Source organism: Candoia aspera, chromosome 6, assembly GCF_035149785.1.
Source record: "Candoia aspera isolate rCanAsp1 chromosome 6, rCanAsp1.hap2, whole genome shotgun sequence".
NCBI lineage: Eukaryota > Metazoa > Chordata > Lepidosauria > Squamata > Boidae > Candoia > Candoia aspera.
Genome location: NC_086158.1, coordinates 97,662,504 through 97,683,007, shown reverse-complemented (window position 1 = coordinate 97,683,007; position 20,504 = coordinate 97,662,504). Strand labels below are relative to the sequence as shown.

General features: G+C 41.9%; 1 protein-coding gene across 4 annotated transcripts in view; it reads left to right on the top strand.

Annotated features, from left to right (window-relative positions):
• Positions 1-20,504, top strand: part of LDB3 (LIM domain binding 3) — a 128,914-nt gene that overhangs the window by 83,264 nt on the left and 25,146 nt on the right. For 3 of the 4 annotated variants that reach the window (XM_063307741.1, XM_063307742.1, XM_063307740.1), the window contains one exon: positions 789-825. In XM_063307741.1, coding sequence (XP_063163811.1) covers positions 789-825 — 37 coding nt within the window. Of the gene's footprint in view, positions 1-788; positions 826-7,055; positions 7,274-20,504 lie in introns of those variants that run through there. The other variant, XM_063307743.1, reaches the window with a different exon arrangement.

The following is a 20,504-nucleotide window of genomic DNA, read 5'->3' as shown; positions in this document are numbered from 1 at the left end:
AAACAAAAGTATACATGCAGACTGAAGCATATTCCACTATAACAAAAAGATTCAGAATTTCAAACTAAATCATGACAGTAGTGGTAGTAAGAATAAGTTGCAGAAGTTTTTAAGATCAATGCAGTCTCCATGCTGGACCCTGGATTAAAACATCACTGCCAAGGGTCCAAATAATCCACTTCCTCTAGGACCATTTGGATTAGAAATTATTTTGCTTACCAGCTAAACAGCACTGTGAATCAACCAGCTGTTGGTTAAGAGTAAGCCTATCACAACCCCTCAATACAGAAAAGCAAAACAGCATTTGTATTTTATTTGGGCCATTCAGTTTATTCTTATTTTTCAAAATTATTAAACATTCCCTGCTCTGTGATTGGCCAGATCAAATACCAGGTATTCTGTGACAATTATTCCAGCATAAGTCCACTTTCCTAACAGTTTATCTGGGGAAGACTTTTGAGACTGAAGACAAAGCAGACGGGAAGTGAATTAAAACTTCCCTTTGAAATAGATGATCCAAGTCCCCTTAGCTACAGAATAAATATGATATCTCTTTTGTCCTCTATTCCTCAGATAAGTTCCATTGGTAAATATGACCATGATCCAAACTGGAAGGCATGGATACTTTCTAGATAAAATAGATGATGTTGAGAGATCCGGACAGATTTCCTCTATACAGTGACCCTGTCCTAATGCGAGTACGATCTACCTGTAGTAAGGTTTCATTCTCCATTCAGACTTCTCGTTTGATGCTTCTCCTTCTAACATTACCAATTTTTCATCTGCAGTGCAAGATCCAGATGAAGATGCCTTGAGAAGATCAAGGTAGGCAATTAGCTGCAAGCCTTCTGGCCTTCTGTTTACCGATAACAAGAACTAGCATTAATTGAATCTTATGCAGATTAGATTTTTGTCCCTTAAAAACCTACTACTTCTACTCAACTCACTAAAATATGAAAATGCTTTTGGCTTAACAAGACACTCAAAGTGGACAAGATGAGAAAGTATCGTAATTCCAGTGAGCTCCCTTGATGAGAAGGTTTTATGGAAGGATTTTCCATGGGTTGTGATGGGCTACCTTCGCCATGAACTGGCCTGCATGTGCTTTGCCCTACATTTGGGTTGAAATTTTAATGAGCAATTTATTTGGATGGTGCTGTGATTAGCACTTGTTTCAATGGAGGTGCACAACTGAGAACGGTAAAGGAATTCTTCCAATGATACGAATAAGACTACCTAAGTGTGTCATTGTAGAAACTAAATCAAAGGGGGAAATCAAATCCATTCCCAACAAGTTTATTTGGATTGTTCTTCTCACAATACTGCAGTATGAGCATACAGGACTGCTTTTGCTACTAGAGTGAAGTGTTTGTCCGTTTGCAAATGTTTAGAAGCTCAATTTTCATCTGTTGTAAGGCGGTTGTGATTGCATAGTTGGAATTGGCTACTGGCTTCACTTCGTCTTGCCTCTAGTTTAGTTATGGAGTTCTGAAGGAGGGAAACCTGTTCTCTTGTCTTCATATCTTTGCCTTCCTGAGTGTGTTCTTACGAACAGGGCCTTTGGTTCATGATCCGTCTTATTTCTCTCGCCAAAGTTTCCGTTGTGCTAATGCAGGTTGACTTTTGTTGAGTTTTGAACCCTGAGACACTGGTGCCCAAGCTCCCCATCGCCTGTAATGATTGAAGCATACTCGCAGGTCCAGTTGGCTGCATATACTTTCCATGATGGATGACGGTTGTTGATCTAGTTGGAATTCTCCTCATTTTGGCGGTAGAAGATCTACAGACTGAAGTCTTCATTGCGTATAGCAGAATTCTTATGGAACACAGACCTGAACTGCATAGGTACAAAATTTGTACATGGAAGACATTTCCATGTAAGAATTGCTACACAGTCTCAGCCTCTCAATTGTCATGTGTGACAGTTTTAATCGCATGTACACCTGCTGTATATGCACTATCATCTCAGGAAAATGTACCCATCTCTTAGAGATTTGATATATTCTGATAATAGCTGTTATTACTCCAGCTCTGGTCTGAGATTTAAATTAAGCTTCTGTGTGATGAGAAACATCTGGGTAATTATAGCAGCTGTCAGAGCCAACCATAGACATTTTCTTTTCACATCTGTGCCTCAGAAGCACTATCGCTTCTGATAATAGAGTTCGCTACCAGTAGTAGTTGGCCTACTCCAGAAGCAAACAATGGATACAAAGATTTCTCACTGGTGAAGCACAAAGACATTGGATGTTACCCAAGAAGCAATGGTAACCTTAGGCTTTTGGGGGGCCAGGTTGGGACTGTCTTTAGGGGGTCCCACACAAGATTGATTTTTATAGTGTGTGTGTGTGTGTGTGTGGTGACTTTGAGTCAGTGTTGACTTCTGTTAGCTGCCTGGACTGGTCCCTGCAGTTTTCTTGGCAAGGTTTTTCAGAAGTGGTTTGCCATTGTCTCCTTCCCAGGGCTGAGAGAGAGTGACTGGCTCAAGGTCACTCAGCTGGCTTTGTGCCTAAGGCAGGGCCAGAACTCACAGTCTCCCTGTTTCTAGGCTGGTGCCTTCACCACTACGCCAACTGACTCTCTTTTATAACCTAACAGGCTGATCTGATTTTATCCTAAGCTATCTCAACCCATGATTGTAGCCATGAAAATAGTTATTATGATTAATACATGAAAGCCAACAACAGAGTTAAATTCTGTTCTCCATCATATATCTTCCCGATGAAGTTGTCTATCTTATCTACATATATGTCTTCTTTTGTATTTGCTGAAATTAAGCCAAAACTGGAGGCCTCCTCAGATTTGGGGCTCCTAAAGTCTCCACAGCAGAGGACAGCACATGAGGCTTTCATAGAGTGTAGCAACTTTCAAAAGCTGCCACAATCAGCTCAGAGACTTCTCACCATATAAACCCTGTAGAGGTTGCACCTTATACTCCACCAAATGATTTGGGTGGATGACCTCTGCATTGCCATTTAGATGTTCAGATGGCTGTGCTATTTTATTAGATTGGAGGCATTTTACAAGTCACCCACTCGGACCCATTGCCTTGAGACTCGTAGTTGTTGCTTTATAGTATTGTCAATTAAAAAATACGCTCCTCAGAGAACTGGCGCGACATCTCTTTAACTTCCATAAGTGAGAAAGGAGATGTAGTAACGTCAATTTTTATTTCGAAAACAAGTCGTGTGCAGGTTATACCCTAGTTTGTAGCAAATGGCATATACTTGCTGAATGTGATTTGAAATAACGATATTCTCTGTGCTGTGTAATGTGTGCTGTCCTTATGCATCTCAAGCTTTTGAAATTATGACTGCCAGCATGGTTTCCCACTGAAGGACATCATGATATAACCCACAATAGGGCAGAAAATGTTGATTGTCCATTCAGCCAATACTAGCTTCCGTTTTCTGCCTTGGTGAAGAACCATGCTCATGGCAGACGTTCTCGGAGGTGTTGCCCCTGAAATCAAACCCTCTGTCATCTTGTTCCTCTGCCTTTTCCATCTAGAACACCATTTATCCATTGGACACATTGCAGCCTTCCTCAATTTAGGTCCTGCCATTTCTCATCATCCCAAATAACAATGTCTTTTTTCCTGAAGGCAAAGGATGGTAAGAACTCCAGGCCTCCCCATCTAGAAGGAGCTGAAATGGAAAAGGCAGGAATGTTGTATTATGTTCCCTGCCTCATACTTTCACCTTTTACTTTTACTATATTAATTGCCTTTTAAATGTTGTATAAAGAAGGAGTAACTAACTACATGCTACCACATTGTGAAAACATCAGAAACAGTGACTTTTTAAAGACTTGCAGCGGGGCCTAAGTGGATGAATTTTGAAAGACCAGTTTACTATATTGATTCTCAAGGGAGCGTTCTTTTATCTCAAAAGTGGAGTTAGTAAGGCACACGGTCTTTGCAGGAACCAGGTTTTGGCAATTAAAGAATATATAGGATTTTTAAAAAGTATTTAGTGTGCGTGAGATCAGTTTGTAAAGCTGTGGTTGAGATAAAAGAACCCTCCCTTGAGAATCAATATAGTAAATTGGTCTTTCAAAATCCATCCACTTAGGCCACGCTGCAAGTCTTTAAAAAGTCACTGTTTCTGATGTTTTCACAATGTGGTAGCATGTAGTTAGTTACTCCTTCTTTATACAACATTTAAAAGGCAATGACTCCTTAGGGTAGCCTTGCAAAATTGTCTTTGACAACCACCCCATAGAATGATACAAAATTCAACCCAAGTTGCCGTCTCCATTTATGAAAGACTTTGTTCACAAATAAGCACAGCAATATTGTTCTTTGGCTCTCTGTCTTCACTGTGGAAATTCATAATGGCTGAATGAGATCCTACAGAGCCCCCCTTTTCTTCTATTCTTTCACATTTCAAAATGTTTAGATTTTTTTTTTAAGTGTACTTTTACTCTCTCAGGACTGGAGGCTGTCTTTTTATGATTGCCGATGAAGATTTTATGATTGCTGTTTCCCAGATGCCTTTTTTTTTCAGTATCAGACAACATGGTGCTTCAAATTTACAAGCTATCATTTAATATTGTTCCTTTAGAGTGGGATTGTTGAGGTATTAAGGAGTGTCAGTTTCTTATGAGATTCCTGAAATCTTGGTCATACAGACATAGAAAGACATATTTTGACTTGAATGTGGTTTTCTTTATTTAAAAAAAAAAGAACATTTGCTTGGAGCTTCTATTCATTTTCATTGGACTTGTCCACTTCCTCCACCACCACCACCACCACCACCACCATTAAGCCATAAACCCATTTTATAGAGCACGCTGGCTAAACCCAAACCAAACAAACCATCTATTTGTGTACCTAGCCATTTCATTAAGTTGTAATAGGACGTGCTTGTTTTGGCTTGCCATGCTGTGTGAACACAGCAATTGTGACTTGGAGGGTCTTTTTTTAGGTGTGGGGAGGTGTTGCTGTGATATGCTTTTGTTCTAGGGATTATGTTACTATTTTTGTCTCATTCCTACCTCAGAATGTGCTCTCAGTGTTCAACAATCATGGTCAGGCTCAGAGGATTCCCTAAAAACCACAAAAATGGAACTTGGGCTGTAGTTGCCTAAGTCAACCTGGTTTATGATTGACTGGGAACATGGCCACAGACGTGAAGCCAGAAATTTTAGTGTTATCTGAGAGCAGAACGTCAGGTTATAAGCATCGAGGGGCAGACTTGTATGGACCTCCCCATTCACTATGGCGTTCAGCACCACATACCTTATCTTGCGGGTTCCGGCCCCAAAGTCACATTCATTAACTTACTCAGGGGAGAAAAGAATAGCACAACGTCAGCACTTAGCAAGTATCTCACTGAAGCTGAGATGAGGTTGCCCTATTCCTTAGGACAGTTGAGTTCTGCCCTGGAAGTCATCTACTCAAAGACCAGGTGCTGTGCCTTTTGTACCCCCAAAGACATACTTTACGTGCCTTAACTGTATGTTGTATGTGCTTCTCTCAGTCAGATGGTAACCAAGACCCTCTTCATATCTATGAATGAAAAGAGAATGAATGAATGACTAGTAATTCATAAGATCATTGGATTCCACTTGCTAACAACTGAGTGGTATCTCTACCCTCCGCTACGGAAGCACTGATAGAGCTCCTGGTTACTAGCTATGTGTATTTGTCACCCTCAGACGCAAAACCATGTTCTAGCCTGTGCTTCTGGAACTCTGGAGAAAAGCTATTATAACCTTTGGCCAGGTAGTGAGCTGGATTGTGGAAAGAGGAAGGGAGGGAGGGAGGAAGGAAGGGAGGAGAGAGGGAGGGGGGAGGCAGGCAGGCAGGCATATTAAATCAAAGACAAGTATACATGTAAAGAAAAAGGTAGCATGTCCTGGAAAAGCTTCTGCCTGTAATCTAATTTATCCTTCTCTCAGCCCCTGTCAAGTTTGGGAAGCAGCAGAGGAGGCATTGCTGTCATTATGCTAACAAACATTCTGGAAAACAGGGTGATGCCCAAATTAATGAGACTTTAATTAGGATGTGATTGAAATCGAGGCACACTTTTTAAAAATGTGATTTGCACCTAAGGGGAAGTCCAAGGAGAACTGACACTGCAGGAAGAACCGTTCCTCTGTTCCTTCCCCTGCTGCGCTTCTGATGGAAATGATCTTCTGCAGGAGGGAGAATTCCACTCTCTGTCTCCACCCCTGGGGCTGTGGGGAGCTTCTGCAGGCTAATCGCGTTCACATAACTAAGATAGTATAGTGCCCAGCATAGGCATTAGACCGTCTTCCTGGGTTCCTTGGGTTGCTACAATAATTTAAAAATGTCACGTTCTTGTTTTTACAAGCATGTGTGTTAACTGTGTTGACAAAGCCAAAGAGAGGTCTGATTGGTTCCAGGTTTTCTGAGAAAATAGGGATAATTCACCCACTTCTCAGTAGCCCAGTGGACTGTTTCCTTGGTGTGACTGATTCTGTGCATTCACTTAGTCAGGACAATTAAACTTCCTGTATTATTTTCCTGCCCATCGTCCCTCTTAGATATCTCATAATATATGGCAGTGTTTCTCAACCTTGGGAACTTAAAGATGTGTGGGCTTCAACTCCCAGGATTCTCCAGCCAGCTTTGCTCTCTACTGCTATTCAGATAAATGCCTGATGTACAATGAAAAGCTAACATAGATGCAGAAAGCCTTTGCATTTGTTTGTGTGTGCTGTAAATGTTGGTTGCTGGAGCAAATGGAAATTTTCTGGCCAGAAAATGAATTTCTAGCAAAAGCAGCCCTGTCAAGCCAAACCGAATGAGGCCAAGGGAGGGGAACTTGGTTCTTTTAAATTTTAAAACAATTCTGACTTTTTTTCCTCCAAAAAAGTTTTGTTTTGTCCTTTTTCACTTTTTTTGCACAGAATTTTGAGGCAACTTAAATCCAAATAAATTGCCCTAGGCTAGGCAGGGGAATGATGGCCACAGTCCATAACCCTATTTCCCCCACCCTTTCTTTTCTTTTTTTCCTTTCTCTTTCTTTCTTTCTTTCTCTTCCTGTCTCTCCCCCTCCCCACCCCTTTGTCTTTTCATGCCACAGGGAAAGGTTTGAAATGGAGCGAACCGGCCCACGTTTTACCAAACTGCGGAATTGGCACCACGGCCTATCCGCCCAAATCCTTAATGTCAAAGGTTAACTGTCCTATGGCTAAGAAGCCAGGCTGGAAGAGGAATATAATATAAATGCCTTTCCTGAGTTTAGCATAGAACCTCCCAACCCTTGAGATGCTAAAACCATGACAGCGTTGGTTTTCTGATTTTTTTCCCCGTCTAAGCACTCACCATCATTATTATTATTATTATTATTATTATTATTATTATTATTATTATTATTATTATTATTATGACTGCCCTGGTTTCTTTCAACCACCCTGTAAGTTCTCTAAATTGTAAAATGGCTTTGATTTGGTTGGCCTTCCTTTGACCCCGAGGAATGCGAAGGGGCAGTGTGGCTTGGCTGTTATAACTTCTGGCTTTTAACGAATGTATATGGAATGGGGAGTGGGTATATACTGCCAGATTGAATCTCTGTTGCCGTAGATTAAAGAATATCGGAATTGGGAAGTCGGAAGAGAAATGCATTGTCCCTAGGACAGCTCTCTAGGTCTCTTAGTTGGCAGAGTTCCATTATGTCATATTTGTGAAGACCCTTGGTGTCCTGGGTTTAATTCACATTTTCCTTGTATGTAGGGCAAGTTTAAGGGGCAGGGTTTGTATGTCACCTCGCTGTGAGTAACGGAGTTGGAAATGGATAGCTCAGAAACTACAGCAGCAAACGGCACAAGGAATTACCTTGTAAAGTTGGCCTGAAAGAAATGAGAATATATAAAACAATTTATGCACTGAGTTGTTGAAAGCATGGTGTACCTTTTAGACAAAATTTTGCCTTTCATGTATTGCAGTTGCTTTGAAACTCTCTTTTCTTGTATATAGACGTGTGGTTTATCTGAAATAAAGAATCTTAAAACAGATGAACTTATTTGCCTTTTTACCTTAAGTACTTTAAGTACCTTGCTTCAATCTTCTCTTTGACTTGGAATGGAAAACCTTTTTTTTTAACTGCATACTGTTAACTGAAAAATTCTAATACCTGAGAAATTAGGAAAGGCAGAAAATACTTGGGTTAATACTCGGGTTAAGCAGAGAGATTTCTTCTTGACTGCAACTAAAATCCTGTGGGTGTATGCACACTAAAGTCCATTTGTTCAGTCTGAGGGAATGCACGCACAAATAGGTGTGTACAGCTGAAATCAGGAGGGAAAAAACAGGATTTGTAAAACAGATTGGTTTTGTACTTCCATTTCCTTTGCAAATAGCCCAACCCTTGACTGCTTCCAGAGTTACACTGAAGCTTAACATGCCAAACGCTGCATTGCACTGTGTCCTGGCCATCTCTCTGGACTAGTGTTTGCACTAGAAAGTTTCTCTTCCAGCACCCTTTGTCCTGCAGGCCAGTCTGCACAGCCTCCTTGCCCGGGTGTGAGAACAGCTCCCTAATTTTTTCCAGAAGCCCTGTCCCCGTGGCCATCTGTTTCTCATCATCTCCCCTTGGCTGAGGCAGCCCGACGGTGGCTTTAGGCCCTTTGCTCTGGAATGGTGGTTCCCCTCTCATCCTCCCTCCCTCCAGAGACTGCAGGCGGGCAATCTAGGACATGTTCACGTGTGGGAGATCTAGGACATGTTCACGTGTGGGAGCTGGAGGACTCAAATGGCGTCTTCTGCAGGACGTTGAAAGCCAGTTTCTGCAGCCACTTTCTATTGGCTTTGTAAGTGGGGTGGTCAGCCAGTCAATGTAGAGAGTGCAAAGGCCTGAAACTTATTAGCCTGCCCCTGGTTTAAGGCTGCCTGGCAGAGAATTCCCTTCGCAGGAGAACTGGCTTCTCATTTGATGATTCTTAAGCTCCTGCACAAACTCTGCAGCTAAATTCCAACTCTCAAGAGCTCCTATCCAGCAGCTGCACAAATGACCCCTAGATGGCAGCCAGGAGATTTAAAGAAACCTCTTGGCTGCCCTCTATTGGTCCACAGCTCCCAAAGTTGACTGGTTGACCCATCATTTCAAGAAATAATAAGTTAAAAAAAAAAAGTTCAGTTGTTTGATGGTACGATAGGAAAGAAGGAGAAGGAAGAATACAGTGCTTGAGATAACCAGGGCGTTGTGTGTGCTGATTGGAGGAGGGTTTTCATGTGGTGGATGGTGTTGGGCAAGAATGAAAGAGCCCTCGGGTTGTTACATGCTGACATTATATGGGCAGCAGCACAGCAGACTCGTTCCAGGTCCCCGTTCCATGGTAAGGACATGCCGTGTAGATTTTGGGCAGCAGGATTTCCTGCTGGCTCCAGGATGGGTGAGGAGCCCAGCAAATTTGCTGTTGTTTGTAACACTGTAAGTGCTTAGCACTCAATTTCCTGCGTCTTTCTCTGAAAACATCCACCTCTTTCAAGGGACACCACTCTCTAACTGATTTAGGTCAAAGTCTCTGACTATCCCTTTTCTCATTTTTCACTCTTTGCTATTGGGTATCATTTTCTTTCTCCCTTCTCCTTTTTATTTATTTCTTTGGTGAATAATATGCTGCCCATGCCTAGATAATTCCAGCTAGCTAATAAAAATATGATATGATAGCAACATATAACCTTAAAGTCCAAACAATAAAACTCATAAAGGTCTACATGAGAAGATAAATCTTAGGTCCCTTTCTCAACTATAACAAAGAGGAAGGTAAATTTCACCTCCCATGGTGTTATTCCAGAACATAATCCCTGGCATAAAAAGAAAACCAGAGTTATCTGTCCATGCTGTGTGTGGACACAGACTACACTGGTGAGGGCAATCCTGCAACCATCTTTGGTGTAAACTGTGTTTGTGCACCATGGTGAGCACCTTGCATTGGGTTGAAAACTGACTAGTGATTGAACGTAGCTTTATACCAGATTTATTAGGATATATATTGACAGGTTTAGCTATTCTAATATATATGATGTTACCACACTACCCCGAAATAAGTTCTTGTTGCAGCCATCTTGGGCACATCAGAAAAACAGAATAGTCTTTGAAGGCAAGGTGATAACCTCCAGATGTTATGACTGCAAGTCAGTTTAGAAAATGGAGAACATGTCTGGGTTAATGTGGTTCTGTTCTCTGGCATCTTGCATTTTGGTCTACAATCTAGGATCTACGGTCTGAACTGCTAACCCTAATGGAATGGTTGGTCTGCCAGGAAAGCAAGGAAGTCTTATCTTTCAGGGAAAATATACAGAAATGAAAGGGAGATCTACGAAATGGACTCTTGCTCCCGGTATTCATTAGAGCAAAATAATAAAGGATACTAATTATGATAGAATGGATTGCCCCAATTAAAGTGGCCAATGGGAATCTTGTTTATATATTCTCCTCTGCTAAAACGAACAAATCCTTGTAATTTTTTTTAAAGGAAACCGTAGCCATCAAAGGAAGTTTTTACAAAACTTACAAGGTTGGTGCAGTCTGACCCTGTGGAATAGGCTATTGTACCAGGAAAATGGAGATTGAGGAGTAGGCGAGTTGAGCACCATCCCAAGTTGCTTTGTTCCCAAAAGATAGACATTAATACAGACTAAAGGCCCAGTCCAAAGTAGGGTCCTTTAAGGACAGGTAAGCGATGCCAGCCCTGTGTTGCATACATCTCAACTCCTGCTTTGAAAAGGCTACAGGAGGCATAAGTTGGGGATAAAACTGGGGAGGAGCGTTTATGAATGTCAGTAAAGGCTTTATGACTGTTTCCCATACAGTCCAAGCATCAGAGGCAGGCAGGGAGGTGCAGCGCTGCTGAGATTTTCTGAATTTCTGGAAACAATCAGTGTAACCCCCCCCCCCCAAAGTCAGCACTCTCTTGTAGATTCTCCAGATTTCTACTGGAAATCCACAAGAAACTGGAACAGAACTGCTTATGCCACATCACAGATACCTCACTTTCCTCTTGAAACATCGGCCAACTACCCTTGAGTGTGGAACAGCCTCCTTGCCCTTTAGAGACGCCAGTGTCCTTGGCTGCTAGAGGTTCCCCTAATGGTTGGTATCTCACTGAAAAGTGTTCTGCTTTAATCTCTCCCGAACTGAAAAGGCAATGAGTGGGAGCAGGACCATTAAGATGAACATTAAGAATGTAAACTGAAGCAAGGTTGGCACAGGGAAATGTCATTTTTCCTTTTCAGTGGAATCTCAGCCAGCCCACAATCTTTTCCTGGGTTGCTGGGAGATATTTAAAGAACAGTTTTGAGAGTGTTTTGATCTAGCAGTTCCTGGGAGGAGACACTGTTTAGTGTGCAGGAAGGAGCCAGGATCATGAGTAAGTTGCCAAAGTGCTGTCAGCCAAGGACACTGGCGTCTCTACAGCGCAAGGGGGCTGTTCCACACTCAAGGGTAGTTGGCCGATGTTTCAAGAGGACAGTGAGGTATCTGTGATGTGGCATAAGCAGTAAAGCTCCAGAAATGCCAGCCTGCCTCGGTGGAGGCTTGTAGCCCAAGGGCGACAGTTCTTACTCACCCAGTGCTTAGAACAATCAAGATCAACCAGACACCTCTACATCTCTCCTACTTTCCTTGGATTCTGGATCAAGGCTTCTTTGCCTGTGCAGGTATTTTACCCCTGTTGGTAATTTTGCTTCATGGTTGGGCTTTCAGCACCAAAAGCCAGAGTACTCTCTGTTCGTTCGTTGCATCTGGCAAGCATTAGCTCCTTTCTACACTACACACACTGAGACTGGTTTTTAGATCTTGCTTCTCTGCCAGTCCTTCCCCTCTAAGATGTCTTTCCATATTCATTTGAGATATCCAGTTGCTATGTTGACTGAGCTCCTGTTCCAGCATCAGCCATTAAGGCTGGTGAAGCTTCTGGACCAGAGCTGTCCATGAGGGGTGGGGGTGAAGAGTCAAAAAAGTCAAGATGGAAGCTGGGACAATGCAATCCTAGCCTCACTCCTTTTTACATGGGTCTGCAATCACACAGTTGCCACCACCATCTTGACTTTTCTGACACCCTCTGTGGATGCTCTTGAAGCAGGACCAATGGTGAAACTAAAAATAATAATATTTCGTGGATACATATATATGAAGTGGCAAACTCCCTTTTTTTTCTTGTGCTTAATTTTAACTTAAAAGGAAAATACCCACAGTCCTACAAAATAATGAATGCTGCAAGATTAAAGCTCTAACAGAAATTTGGTCTGCTACAGGTCAATTTCCTATGACTAATTGTAGCTTTCTGCCATATCTTTTACTCTGCTTTCTTCACATGTACTGTAGTTATTTGTGTATTTCTATCTGCAGTAACAATGATGCTTTTATACATCAGACATTTCTGTTGTTAGCCTTGCAAGCTAATCTAACAGCAGAAGTCCATGGGGTTCAGTATGACAATAACCGCTAATTTTTGTGTTGGAGAAAAAGAAGGAAAAAAATATTTTTCTGTTCCATCCTCCTGTTTTTAAGGTCTATTTTTCACTTAATGCAAAACTGGATGTCTAAGATTTTACCATTTCACTCTGCAAAATGTGTAAATTTCAACCAGTATACAGTATATAAGCCACATGTTACATTCTTTCAGAAAACCATATTGTCCAAAATCCACTGTCTTTCTCAAACCTGACTCACCAAATAGTATTTGTTTCGAAGGCTTTTCACTAACCATCATGGATGACTTGATCTTTATATACAACTGATTTAATTCAAGATTAGAGGCTAAGATGAATGGAAAAATACTTAAAACAATCCCTAGTTACTGGATCTTCTTCTGTGTCTTGTAGATAGATAGTTAAGGAAGCAACAGTCCATAGTAAAACAGAGAAGAGATTATCAGCATTATCAGCAGTTAGATACATTACTGCACCCAGAAGGAGGTGGTATTTCACAGTTGTGCATACATTCTTTGATTGCACATCCCTGAATGTCTCTCTGCTTCATGTCAGAGCCAATTCTCTTGAAAGGCATTGTTTCTGCAGAATTTCGTCCTTGTATGATCATGGTTTGCTTGCTCACTCAAGTCTTTACTTGATATTTAAATCATCAGATGATAAACAGGCATGTGGGAATTGGCCTGAGGCATTTGCTCCAGAATTTGATTAGATGTTGGTGCAAAAGCTGAGAGTAATCAGTAACCTGATTCCTCTCCATCTGCTAAGATATTCAAATTATATCATCCAATATAGCTTTTTCAGGCATTAAGAGGGATTACTTTAAGTCATAATAGCTGGCATCAAAAGCATTAAATAATTTAGAATGAAGCAATGCTTGTTGAGATCTGTACTTTCTATTTCCTTTCCTCTCAATTTTGAATTGGTTCCCTTTCTTCTTCGTTGCCATAAGGAAATATATTATTTCATTATTTCATATCATTCTATTTCATTTATTTCTTTCAAAACTCCCCTGCCACCACTATGTAGCTTTTTTGATATAAACATTTAAATAAAATGTGTAGGTAAGATTCATGTAGCCTTTTTTGTCTAGTACAAAATGTGTACTACGGTGAAATAGTAAATTGCAATAGGGTGAAGGGACTCTGCTCAGTTTGCTGATCTGCTTAATTCTTTCCATTAAGAATTCTCTCAATCAAGAGAATTCAGTCAGGCATGCTTGTCAGGCAGTTGGACCCCTGCCTAAAATCAAGAGTGATTCTTCTCCGCATGTTTTTAACAGAGTCTTCTTTAGCAAGATTTCTTGAAATTAAAGGCATGGCATTACAAGAAATCTGACAACTGAACTATTTCCCATTTAGAACCAATACCTGTGTGCATTATGGTGAAGATGTTCAGATTTTCTTTCTAACAGCCTTCCTATGAACTGGTGAGGAGGCAGGTCTTTTCACAAATAATGGAGAAGCTTGCAGTTGGGTTGTTTACGCAATGGTCTCCTGAACGTGTATGAGTTTGGGAACCAGCCATTGCCTCTCCTTCTCCAGGTTTAAGCATAGGTTAGCACAGATAACAAACTTACAGAAGAGTTATATCATAACATGATAATTTACTACTTGACAAATTACTATCCACAGTTGCCCATTATTTTGCAAGGCAGAAAACTGATATAAATATATTGAATAGTTATATGCACATTATAAAAATTCCATTTAGTATTAGACTGTCTGTGCTTACCTAGTTTTATTTATTCCAAGACCCTACACCCATAACAGAGACTAGAAGCTGGATGAAGCATGCATCTTTGTGATCTAACTACAGGTAGTCCTCACTTAACAACCATTCATTTGTGATGGTTCAGACTTACAACAGTGCTGGAAAAACTGACTTACAACCGGTCCTCGCACTTACGACTGTTACAGCGTCCCCACAGTCACGTGATCACGATCTGGGCACATGGCAACCAGTTCACATTTATTACCATCACAGCATCCTGTGGTCACATGATCACCATTTTTGACCTTCCTTGCCAGTTTCTGGCAAGCAGAAACAATGGGGAACTGTATGATTTGCTTAATGACCATGTGGTTCGCTTAACATATGCAGTGATTCACTTAACAACTGCTGCAAAAAAGGTCATAAAATTGGGTTGGATTTGCTTAATGATGACTTTGCTTAGCAACCAAAATGCCAGTCTCAGTTGTGGTCATTAAGCGAGGACTACCTGTAGCACAAGGAGATAGACTTAATAGATACCATCTACAAATAGAAAAACTCCCTCTATTTATAGAAATGACAAGCAAGGAGTCCCTCCTATTTTAGAAACACCCAAATCTAGAATGGTGCACTGCAGATAGGACATCAAAGCTGTGATTGAAAATGGGTGATAGTTATCTCCACAAAGGGGCCCAAATCCTTCCCAAATCTTCATGGGTGATCATTTCCTGGTTACTGAGTGCAATTCAAACGATTCAAGGGTGGTTTCCAGTTTGTGCATTGGAACAGCCTGGAGTTTGTGAAACTTAGAAAAGAAATCAATTCCATTTTTAAAAAAAAAAACAAAACAACCACCCACACTTGTCGAAACTAAGAGCCTAAATGAGAGGCAGATGCAGAGCATAACCCATATGCCAGAGGAAGTGCTTAATAGCAGACACTTCTCTTTTATGAGAACAGAAGCATATGATCAACAAGTGAAGAAAGTCCCTTTGTCTTCTTTGTGTCCCAGCACTTTATTGATGGACAGATTAGAGATGATGCTTGATGGTTGGTTCAGTCCCCACACATCTGCTACGGGGAAATACAGCTCTGGATGGATCACCAAGAGATTCCTACTGCAGCTGTCACCAGATTACAGAAACTGCACTCATCAATCAGTTGAAATTTGCGCGATCCCTCAATTAAAATATATTTGCATATCAATGGAATGATTGAACTGAAGGGGACAAACTGGACTGGGTTTGGATGACACACATGTATCTTGCAGAGTTCAGTTTTCTTTGAGAGGTGGGTAGAGACCTCTCTGGAATGGTGTTTGTCATTTGCATTACAATGGTTTTATACTCACCCCAAACAGGAAGCTCAGTTAAAGGAAAATACCGTAATTCATGGAGCTATTTTTTGGAAGCTATCATCTCTCTGTAAACTGTATCTTGAAGAGAGAATGACAAGAAAGAGAAAAACGGAGTTCTCTTGTCTTGTAAACGGAAAGACATAGGCCAGGGGAAAGCAAGATGTAGGGGCAAAGGGTGAAGAACCTTCCCCTTATCTATCCCTTGCCCTTTGCCCAGCTGGTCTAAAGGCTCATAGGTGCAATTTCCAATACAATTATTATGTAATTTACAACATATTACTTGGGCTCCCGCCCTTTGGAACATCCTCCCCCTGGAAATGCGGTTGGACCCCTCTCTTCTGGACTTCAGAAAACAGCTGAAGACCTGGTTTTGTCACAGTTAGATCCATGTCCCTCCTGGCTAGTAAAGGCAGCCCGGGAGGTGATGTGTGGTTGGGCCCAGTTGATGGTAAATACATCCTTATGGGAGGGGGTGTTTCCGGCGGCCTTTAAGGAGGTACTGGGGCACCCCCTCCTCAAGAAACCATCACTGGACCCTACTGTACTAGATAATTTCCGTCCACTCTCCCACCTCCCCTTTATGGGGAAGGTGGTTGAGAAGGTGGTGGCAGTGCAGCTCCAGAGGATCCTGGAGGAAGCAAATTATCTAGACCCCTTTCAGTCAGGTTTCAGGCCCGAATATGGGACAGAAACAGCATTGGTTGCAGTTATGGATGATCTCTGGCAGGAGCAGGATGGAGGCAGTGCATCCATCCTGGCTCTCCTTGACCTCTCAGTGGCTCTCGATACCATCGACCATGGTATCCTTTTGGGTCGGCTCAGGGAGTTGGGGGTGGGCAGCGTGGTTTTGCACTGGTTCACCTCCTTCCTCCAGGGCCATTCCCAGTTGGTGTTTATAGGGGAAGAGAGATCGGGTTCACGGCCCCTCCTTTGTGGGCTGCCGCATGGTTCAGTACTCTCTCATCTCCTGTTTAATATCTACATGAAACCGCTGGGTGAGATCATCCATCTCCACGGGATGCGGTATCATCAATATGCTGATGATACTCAGCTATACATTTCCATCCCGGGGGAAGTAAGTGATGCTGTGGCTGCTCTTTCCAGGTGCCTGGGGGCTGTTGGGGTCTGAATGGGGAGCAACAGGCTTCAGCTGAACCCTGGTAAGACGGAGTGGCTGTGGGTTAATGGCCCCGCTGTTCCCTGGAATTTGCCATCTTTAGTTCTGGATGGGGTTGCACTGCCCCAGACAGACCCGGTGCGTAACTTGAGGGTCCTCTTGGATTCACAACTCCTGCTCAAAGAGCAGGTGGCAGTTGTGGCCAGAAGGGCCTTTGCACAACTTTGTGTTGTGCGCCAGTTACACCCCTTCCTGGAGCGAGCGGCCCTTCGAACGGTCACTCACGCCCCGGTCATCTCCCATATAGACTACTGTAATGCACTCTACATGGGGCTACCCTTGAAGAGTATCCGGAAGCTACACCTGGTCCAAAATGCGGCTGCGTGGATGATTTTAGGTGCTTCATGATCAGCACATGTAACTCTGCTGCTCCACTAGCTGCATTGGGTGCCAGTTTGCTTCCAGGTCCAATTCAAGGTGTTGTTTATCACCTTTAAAGGCCTACATGGCATGGGTCCAGGTTACCTAAGGGACCATCTCATCCCTGTTACATCAACCTGTCCCACCCGGTCATGCAGAGAGGGCATGCTACAGACCCCGTCTGCAAGAGAATTCCATCTGGCGGGGTCCAGGAGGCAGGCCTTCTCTGCAGCAGCTCCCGCCCTTTGGAACTTCCTTCCCCCAGAAATGCGGTTAGCCCCCCCTCTTCTGGACTTCAGAAAACAGCTGAAAACCTGGTTTTGTCACCATGCCTGGAGTGGGGAGAGGAAGACCCATTCTTGGGGCCGGTTAGTTCTCTAGCCCTGCAGGGACCAGCCTTATCCCTTATGGGCTGAATTTGATCTGCCCTTATTTGGATTTTATTATATGTTATATTTATTGACATATTAGCATTATTTATAATTTTATTGAATTTTAAATTGTTTTTACTGTGAACTGCCCAGGGTCCCCCATGTGGGGGAGATGGGCGGTGATACAAATATGATAAATAAATAAATAAACCTACTGGGGAGGAAGCCCTGTTAAATACAACGGCCTTTCATTCTGACTCAGCCGACAGGAGGCTGAGGATATCTGGGCAAGCTGATTTCTAGGCAAGCTGATTGGATGGATGGATGGATGGATGGATGGATGGATGGATGGACGGACGGACGGACGGACAGATTGTAAGGTGAGATATAGGAGCCATGACCTGACTTCACAGAAAGAGGAATTGTATCCCAGCAAGAACTGAAGCTCAGTCTCTTGTGTTAAATGCTGTGATCAACTTGCTTCCCTTACGATCAACTTGCTTCCCTTAATATTCACAGTGACTCCTCTCCTGGCTGTCTGTAACCAAGCAAGCTGGAAGTGCCTTCTGCCTACTTTCACTAATGCCCTCTTCCCTCACTGTGGGATTGCTCACTAAATTTATTCATACTATTCCCCTCCTTCCACAGCGGCAAGAAAAACGTTGCTGCGGCCTCTCAAAACAGGTAACGTGTATTTCTGTTTGGTTCGGTGTTTCTTACCAGTCTCAGACCCAGCGCATAACAGTCGTGTTCAAAGAACCTTTACATGCACCTCACTAATCATAGGCTTTAAACCCTCCTAACGGAGTCCTGGATTTGTGGCTATTGAGTTGATGAGGTCCTTGGGTAGACTGTGCATTTCGGTCTTTGAAATTTAATTCACCTGACATTTTGTTTTACATTTGTACGTGTGTGTGTGTGTGTGCACGTCTGCACGTCCATCTCAGAAACCTTCCTTTGAGATTGATTTCCATTTCAGTCAAGGTGGGTGTTAAATTTCAAATGTAAATCAGCTTGAGTACTACTTGAGATATATTCATCTATTTCCAATTTTAAGTATATTTCCTAAAATGTAAAATATAGAAGTCTGACCATTTAGGATGCCACGGAGAAGATCTTTTTGACCTGGGGACTGCACTTCCTGCTACTTCCTTGCATGGGGGCTGAAGGGGTGACAGTTGCAATATTGCAGGGGTGGTGGAGGGTGAAATATTTGGACCCCCTTTTCTTCATTAGGAGATGAGTGTCGAGGGACAGAAATCTCCCCAAAATAAATGTAAATACACTCTGTTTAGGGAAACATTAAAAAGATTCTTTGGATGTCTTAAATTGGATGCAAGGGATAAGGCAATCATTTTTGCTCATTAATTCTACCCCCCCCCAACTCAAAAAATAAAAAAGTACTGAAAGTTCCAAGTAAACAGCAATAAAATGGAGCTTAAAGATCAAAGACATTTCCGCACTAGCTCCCAATCAATGAATCTCAGAATTTTTCTTGAAGAGCCAGTTCCAATGCAACATCGTGCTTGTCCTGTCATCCTGTAATCTTGTCATCATAAGGAACCTGTTGTTTTCTTTCACCTAAGCTGTATGTTCTCTCACTTGTCGCTGAAAAGCTTTTGTGTGCTTGTTGAGTTTTAGTGCAGTTTTAAAACCATGTTTCTTGTCCTGCTCTGGTGGACCATATGAGAAAGTCTCAAACCTGCCAATATACTGTGTATGTCTGTGTCTCACCTCACCTCGCGTGCTTCGAAATGTTCTCATTTCCCTTGTAAATACAAAATTCAGTCAAGACTGAGGGCAGAGGACAATTATCCAAAGTACTGGGCCAGTGTCTGTGTGTATGGTTTGCCAGAAGCCACTTCCTAAGATCCTACCGAAGGAGAGCTGCAAATGTTTAGGTCCCACATCAAATATTGCATATAAAACTGTGTGGACTCTATCATGCCTTCTATGAATTCTCAGTGCATCCACCTTTCACAAGAGAAGCTTATCCTTTTTATAATTGGCTGTAGCAGTTGTGTCCTACATCTTCACACTGATTAAACTCTGATACCGATGCGTTGCAAATTACAGAGTTTGAATTCCCCCTTAAAGCAGCTTTTCTATGGATACTTTGTTTAGATCTCGAGAAGACACCTAGGCCAACTGACAGTAAACAGGGTAACTTTTGGTGATTGATTGATCAATTGACGGATTATGTGCCATCAAGTTGGTGTTGACTATTAAAGACCACATAGACAAACCTTTTTCAGGATGATTTGTCCACAACCTGGTCCATCAGGTCTTCCAACAGTACACCCATCACTGGTGTAACTGAGTCCATCCATCTTGCTGCTGATCATCCTCTTCTCCTCTTTCCTGAACATGTCCAGCATTATGGACTTCGAAGAGAGCTGGGTCTTTGCATAAGGTGTCCAAAATATAATTTGAGCCTGGCCTAACTTTTGTTACCAGTGGAGTGTTCCTTGCAGGTTAGAACTGCGCTGGGTTTTTTGTTTGTTTCTTATATTTATTTTTGGTTTTGCTTTTTTTCTCTCCAAACAAGGCAAGGAGAATTAACAAATAGCTTCTATGTATTGACTTCTTTGTGTGTGTGTCTGTGTGTAAAGAAAATATCTGTTTCATATATAATGCAAATTATTATTCAGATAAGTAGGGAAATGAAGCCCATGGCTATGGAAAGTTGAATTATGTGCTGTCTGCTTGGAGGGTTATATTTACTTAGAATATTACCTTGATACTTTTAGAATTTTTCTTCTTTTCCCATTAATTTTTCCTTTTCCTGTATTTCATTTCTTTTTCCTTCTGATTTTCCTCCTTTGTCTTATTAACTGTTTGATACTAATCTCAGTTATCCCATAGTTATCACCATTATCATACAGCTATTTATGATTTATAGTTATTGTTATAAATCATTGTTTGCCTTCATAATCATTTTAAGTTGCACAAGCTTCAGGTTGTTGAGGACTCATACAGTGAGCTTTAGAAAATGTATAAAATAGAGACAGGGGAAAAGGAAAATATACACGGCAGATGACTGTGGTGTACTTAAAGATAAATGCTTTGTATGTAACTACATTATTAGAGATTCTCAAACTTTGCAGGACCACAACTGTC